At 37.5% G+C, this 6,881-nt stretch overlaps 1 protein-coding gene across 3 annotated transcripts; it reads left to right on the forward strand.

Moving 5' to 3' along the window:
- The first annotated feature begins 309 nt into the window (after positions 1-309).
- Positions 310-3,426, forward strand: LOC121970631 (ABC transporter G family member 22-like). Of its 3 annotated transcripts, XM_042521474.1 has the most exons (11): positions 310-570; positions 763-833; positions 934-1,169; positions 1,249-1,404; positions 1,474-1,657; positions 1,741-2,049; positions 2,133-2,420; positions 2,516-2,628; positions 2,730-2,800; positions 2,882-2,989; positions 3,070-3,426. In XM_042521474.1, exons 2-11 carry the CDS (start codon positions 798-800, stop codon positions 3,111-3,113), a joined length of 1,545 nt encoding a protein of 514 aa, XP_042377408.1. In that variant the 5' UTR covers positions 310-570; positions 763-797; the 3' UTR covers positions 3,114-3,426. The 3 variants fall into 3 exon arrangements, with proteins under 3 accessions (XP_042377408.1, XP_042377391.1, XP_042377399.1); XM_042521457.1 differs by having other exon boundaries at positions 2,516-2,800; XM_042521465.1 differs by lacking the exon at positions 310-570 and having other exon boundaries at positions 591-833; positions 2,516-2,800.
- Positions 3,427-6,881: the final 3,455 nt, after the last annotated feature.

The following is a 6,881-nucleotide window of genomic DNA, read 5'->3' on the forward strand; positions in this document are numbered from 1 at the left end:
AATTTGATACCACTTGATTTCAATATTAAAAATCTCGATAATTTTGATTGGAGGTTGAATAAGGAAGGAGATAAAGAAAGGGACTCTTTGAATACATCAAGTTTTGATAATTTAGCAGGATGTTATATCCCACATAGTATAAGTTCTAAAATCAAAGTCGGCACAGACAATTTCTTTTTCCATCTTCAACTTTAATCCATTATTGGTACTATGCATCCAAATATTGACACAATGCTAAAATGCATTGTTCCAGTCAAAAATCAAAACTTTGGCACGGCTCAAAATTTTTAACCTTGCTTAAGCGACATAAGTTTCAACAGTTATAGTCATAACATTGTTTTATCCTGAATTACAGAAGAATCTATAACGATCTTGTGTTCATCTGCTAAAATGTGGAAAATACTTTTTTCGTTAGTCTCTCCAATTCCCTCCCTCATACGACATTATGAACCTTTGGATGCAGGTGGCATGTGTATAAAAGGAGGTGATCAAGAACTTTGTGGGTACCAAAGCTTGGCTTTCCATTATCTGTTTGTCTTCCTCACCACCCACTCCTTTTTCAAGATCCAGGTACCATTTATGTCTCCTTAACTACTCTCCTAGCTTCTTCCTTAAATCTATCAGACATGACTGGTTATATTTTATATCTATCTCTTATTTTTCTTCTCCTTTTCTTGTTTCTGCATTTAGTGCACTGTAAAATATCTTCTTGGCTTATCTGATTCTCAGAGTCCTTTAGTCTTTCTCTTTCTTGGTTTGCAGGAACTGATCTAGAGACTTAACAAACTGGGGAAAGGATGATGGCAGGGCCAACTTATCCAATACATCTGAAGGCAATGCTGAAACACTTCCTAGAGATCCAAGAAGAAAATAATACATCAATTATGCAGATATGGTGCCAACTTTATGTTGTTTTTTGTATTTATTTTGCAGTTTACTGATGTTGGATACAAAGTACTTCTGAAAAGAATAGCCAGTAGCACTGAGAAAGATATTCTCCAAGGAATTACAGGTTCAGCTAGGCCTGGAGAACTCTTGGCCGTAATGGGGCCTTCAGGCAGTGGGAAAACTACTCTTCTCAGCCTCCTTGGTGGAAGAACTACTGCTAATATAGTTCAAGGATCTATCACATATAATGATGAACCATATTCCAAGTCCCTAAAGGGCAGGTAAACACTTCTCTTCTTACAGTAAGAACACACTTGTCTTCATCAAATCAAGAATGTTATAGGATCAATCAATTTTCAGGATTGGGTTCGTCACCCAGGATGATGTTCTATTTGCACATCTCACCGTGAGAGAAACATTAACTTATGCCGCTTTGCTTAGACTTCCGAGGACAATGAGTAGACAGCAGAAGGAAGAAAGGGCCGTGAATGTTATCACAGAGCTGGGGCTTCAGGGGTAATCTTTGTCTTCCTAATTCTTTACATACTCAAGTTATTCTGAGATATGATTGATAGCAATGAGCAGGTGCCAAGATACCATCGTTGGTGGATCCATCATTAGAGGAGTTTCAGGTGGCGAGAGGAAAAGAGTTTGCATTGGGAATGAGATCCTTGTTAATCCATCCTTGCTGTTCCTGGATGAGCCGACATCTGGTCTTGATTCAACAACAGCCCTTAGAATTGTTCAAGTATTGACTGAGATAGCTGAGGTAATTTTTGTAGTTTTGTTTGATCTCCCTTATCGACACTCGTTTCTCCAATGCGTCTGAAGCCTGCCATGGACATGCTGCAGTCTGGCAAAACCGTCGTGACGACAATTCATCAACCATCCAGTAGACTCTTTCACAGATTTGACAAGCTGATTCTGCTTGGAAAGGGTAGTTTGTTCTACTTTGGGAGGGCATCAAAAGCCATGTCCTACTTCTCATCGACTGGATTGTCTCCTCTGATAGCGATGAACCCAGCAGAGTTTTTAGTAGATCTTGCAAATGGCAACACCAATGATGTCACAGTGCCAACAGGATTGGAGGACAAACTGCAATCTAAAGAATCAGGAAGGCACACAACAAGAGGCAAGCTATCTGCAGAAGATGTGCATGAGGTAGACACTTGATTTTGCATCCATAAGTAGAACCGATAAAGCTAATGAGGACTAACTACTGCGTCAAATAATTAATGAAACAGTATCTGGTGGCCGCTTATGAGACAAAATTCACCGAGAAGAAGAAGAAGAAGATTCTGACTCCGCTTCCGATAAACAGAGACTTGAAGGCCACAGTTTGTTCTCTGAAAAGAGATTGGGGAGCAAACTGGTGGCAGCAGTACTCCATTCTCTTCTGGAGAGGTTTGAAAGAAAGAAGACATGATTATTTGAGTTGGATGAGGATCACTCAAGTTCTTGCCATTGCAGTGATTCTCGGATTACTCTGGTGGCAGTCAAATACTACAACCCTAAGAGACTTAGAAGATCAGGTTGAAAGAAAAGAAGAAAAAAACTCTCTTTTTTTTTTTTTCAATTATCAAAGCGAAAAACGGCAGTTTACCGTGTACCAATTGAAATGTTTCAGGCAGGCTTGCTGTTCTTCATCTCTGTCTTCTGGAGCTTCTTCCCTGTATTCACAGCAATCTTCACATTCCCGCAAGAAAGAGAAATGTTGAACAAAGAAAGAGCAGTTGACATGTACAAGCTAAGCGCATACTTCTTAGCGAGGACGACAAGCGATCTTCCGCTCGACCTCTTCCTGCCTGTAATATTTATTCTAATCGTCTATTTCATGGCAGGGCTAAGACTCAGTGTTGCTCACTTCTTTCTCAGCATGCTCGTTGTGCTTCTCACCGTCATTGCTGCTCAGGTATTCTTTGCTGTCAAATGCTGATCGATCGACTCAAGCTCGCTGACAATTGATCTGAAAGCTGACTAATTAAATTGGCAGGGGCTAGGGTTGGCTATTGGTGCTTCAATAATGAACATCAAGAAAGCAACTACTCTAGCTTCAGTGACAGTGATGACCTTTATGCTGGCTGGGGGATTCTTCGTAAAGGTAAGTAGTTTCACTCGAAAATAGGGTTTTGCATGGTCATCACACTGAATGCTCTCCACAATGTCGAAATCCTTTTGCAGAGAGTTCCTGCATTTATTTCATGGCTCCGTTTCCTGTCGTTTAACTATCACTCTTACAGACTACTGCTAAAGGTTCAGTATGATCATCTTCCTCCCTCCTTAGATGTTCCTGAACTTGGCGATGGCCTTAAGGAAGTCGCAGTTATGATCGCCATGGCGTTTGGTTATAGGTTCTTGGCATATATTTCATTGAGAAGAACGACGATGCCCAAGTGAAATAGATAGGAGTAAATCGATCAAGAGAAGTTTAATGAGCTTTTTCTTCCTTTGTTTTGTTTTGTTTTTCCGGAGCATTTTACACGTGAAAATCAGTCTGAGATTGGTAGGATTATCTTATGCAGCAAGCAAAGTTGTATATGGCTTGTTTAAATGTTCTATCAAAAGTATTATAAGTAGACAAGTATTATAAAAAAAAAACTATAATCTAGCTTCAATGATTATTGGGGTGATCAATTCGATTCTATAGAAATTTTTCATCGACCATCAGGGTAAATCGGAAAGTGCATGCGGCGTCAGCCCATAAGTCCAATATCCTTTGGTTGCGCCTCCCATTTGGAGGAAAAAATTTTACAAATATACTGTAACTGAGGTTCGAACTTCGAATGTCTAGGTGACAATTTGAATGTTCTACCGTGATATCATAGTCTCGGGGACAAATAGCCAAGTATTATAGATTGATGATGTGATGGAGACAATGGGACCATGTGACGGACTTAGGTCTAAGTTACGGTAAAGTCATATCAGTCCGACTCATGATTTAGCTCACGTCAAGTCAGTTTAACTCAAAATTGAAGCCTGATTTAAGACCGAGCTCCAATTAAGCTAGCAGACCAAGAGATATAGCCACAGAACCATAGTCCGACATGAGCTAAGCTCATGGAAGACTCGGCCAAAGGGGCCAGTGAGTGGGGGAAATGGTGTCGACACATTGAGAAGACATGGGCGGACACGCGAGACATGGCATGGACACGTTTCAAGGACATAGGATAACATGCAGAAAGCATGCGAAGTACACAATGAGGGCTACCCCACTTTCCCCAAGTTGATATAAAAAGGTGTTTGGCGCAGGTACACACACAATATTTTTTTTTCTACTAACCTACTTTCTTTTCAATCTCATTTTTCTCTTTGTTAGAATCTGACTTGAGCATCAAAGGAATTTCTCAAAGGTCAGACTTGACCTCCCTTCTAACTCTTTTAAGTGTTCACAGTTTTCTTAGTGCATTCATCATCGCCAGAGACCTTCATCGAAGCTGGACTTGTTCTTACCGTTACACAATCTTGTAGCCGGAGATAGAGGAAAAAGATCTGAATTTTAAAGAAAAACTAAATTCAAACTTATCTGTTGAGTTAACCTGAGCTAATAATCTCAGATTGTCAAGCAGGAAAGGAAGACATGCTTGGGATGTCTGAGTTGGCTATAAAACTGGGCTTCCTTGTATGCCTGAGTGCAGACTCCCGATTGCCAAGTTCAAGCGTAGACGCTCGACTTTTGAGTGAAGACTCCCAACTATGAGTGATAACTCTCGACTTTGAGTACTAACTGTTGACTCCTAACTCCCAACTCCTAGTGTAGGCTCTCGAGTCCAAATGTAGGAAAGAAGATGTCAAGACATGCTTTCAAGTAATTTTCTTAAAATAGATTCGTCCTCTTCCGGCTATGTTTTGAGGTTATGATAGATGTTTGTTTCCTAGGATAGAGCGACAAAGCCATGTACACAACCAAATACTAGTTGTTCATGGTAAATTGAGAAAGTACCAGATTGCTATCATGGACAAACCGTCGAACAAAAATGCATGGCGGAGAGAAAATTTGGGGAACTAAGGTGGATGGAGATTCTCTTTTTTGCTATGGCTAGCTTTCACTTCTACATCTCTCTCTTGATTAAGACCATGGTCTTCTTATATTGGAGCATCATCCCTCATCTACATTGAACGCCGAGTAAAAGTCATTTAATCCCCAAGGTTTAATGATAGTTGTCAGCCTTCAATGGTTGACCATTAGTATTTGAGAGGTTACGAAATCATCATTAATAATAATTAATGCTTCTGTTATCCTCTTAAGCAATAAACAAAAAGAATCCATATGGCAAAATATTGGTTGTTCTACTTGGATAAATTTTGCCCTAACATGTCCGACATTCAACGCGCGTAAGTTGTACTCGCATACGAGTCAACTTGGTTTGGTATAATTTTAACCCTGAATTTGCAAACCCCCTACAAGAAAATAGCTAAAAGACAATGCTTTTATGCGTTATCTATATAGCTGAAAAAATATTATTAAAACCACTATTATAAAAAATCTGCTCAAAGACAAGCTCAAAAAGCTGTCTTTATTTTTACAAAGATAGCACTTCTACAACATTTAAAAAGTATTATTATTTTTTACAAAAATAACGTTTTTGTAAAGCTTAAAAAGGGTTATTTAAAAAAATATAAAAAAATATGAAATATGAAAATTGCACGAGTGAGTATCTACAAATAGATAAGTCTGTTTATAAACAGAAAATATGAGTATCCACAAATTTTACAAATAGAAAATATAAGTATCAACTAACAGAAAATATGATTATCCATAAATTTTTTTTAAATATAACTATTTAGTAAAAGATACAACTTCATACAATTAAAAAAAAATATGTACTTATAATCCACAATTTTTGTATTCATGTTAAATCTATATAAATGCAAAAACCCTTCTTCCAAAAGCCAATCCATATTGCATCTTGAAACTCATCATCTACTAAACTTTACAAAACATCCTTTACTAACTGACTTATGACATCTTTCTTTAAGCCGAAGTTCTCAAGCTCTTTAAGTGAAAAAAAATTAAAATATAAGATAATATGATCACTAATAATTGTTTATAATGATGATTGAAATAAATAATTCTGCGATAGTGTTTAAAGATGAGCATATAAACAACAAAGGTTAACAACAGATCCTCATTGGTGTAGAACTTTAAATGCTGTAACAATGATTTTAGATAAGATTAGAATAAATTGTTGGATGGTACTTCTGGAATATTATCTTAAAATGGTCCCATAAGGACAAGCCATGAGAAAATTCTTCCACTTATAGTTCTGTATTGTAGAACACCTTTTTCAACCAAATAAGGTCACTGGCCGTCATTGTTCCAATTAATAATTTGGGATACCTTTGGATATTATCTCAAGAGATATGAAAGTTGCACGAGTGAATTCAGGGATCACCAATGGTATTAGCTCTTCTTCTTGCCCTCCCTATGTATCAGTCATCTATACTTACTTCTTACACACTGTATATCCTGCCTCCTCTACACAATCAATGATTTCTACACTAAAATCATATCAACTAGTTGGTTGTCTTGTCCTCTTCCATTAGTCAAAAAAAAATTCTTAGATGGAGTATGAGTTTTAAGATAAACAGATAAGAAATTCAATAAAATTGCTCTGGTTTCTTTCTGATCTCAACCGCTGGAATGCTCTTGGACAAACAGATATGAAGCAAGCAGAGTTAACTAAATCATTTAAGAACAGAGAAGTCACAAATAGAGGTTTTGTCAACACAAGTACACAAGATCCTGTATGGCAGTTGTGAACAAATTTGGAGGAACCTATGATTGGAGAGCTAATAAAGCACAATTCGTAGTAATAGTCTGTATGCTCTAACTGAGAATGATGATGCTTATAACTTCGTTGAAATTTCTTACATTCTTGATTGTTTCATCATTAACATGTGGAATTTGGCTATATGCAAAAACAAAAAACTGTCAATTTTGAACTAGAAAAGGTTTAAGGAGAAATTGCTAAATGCAAAAGATAATTAGATTC

Source organism: Zingiber officinale, chromosome 1B (genome assembly GCF_018446385.1).
Source record: "Zingiber officinale cultivar Zhangliang chromosome 1B, Zo_v1.1, whole genome shotgun sequence".
Classification (NCBI taxonomy): Eukaryota; Viridiplantae; Streptophyta; class Magnoliopsida; order Zingiberales; family Zingiberaceae; genus Zingiber; species Zingiber officinale.

Excerpts from the sequence above, each read along its gene's own strand:
- LOC121970631 (XM_042521457.1), top strand. The coding sequence starts at position 798 with ATGATGGCAGGGCCAACTTATCCAATACATCTGAAG. Across the intron at positions 1,170-1,248 it reads TCCAAGTCCCTAAAGGGCAG|GATTGGGTTCGTCACCCAGG; the intron begins GTAAACACTTCT and ends ATCAATTTTCAG. Across the intron at positions 2,990-3,069 it reads CTGGGGGATTCTTCGTAAAG|AGAGTTCCTGCATTTATTTC; the intron begins GTAAGTAGTTTC and ends ATCCTTTTGCAG.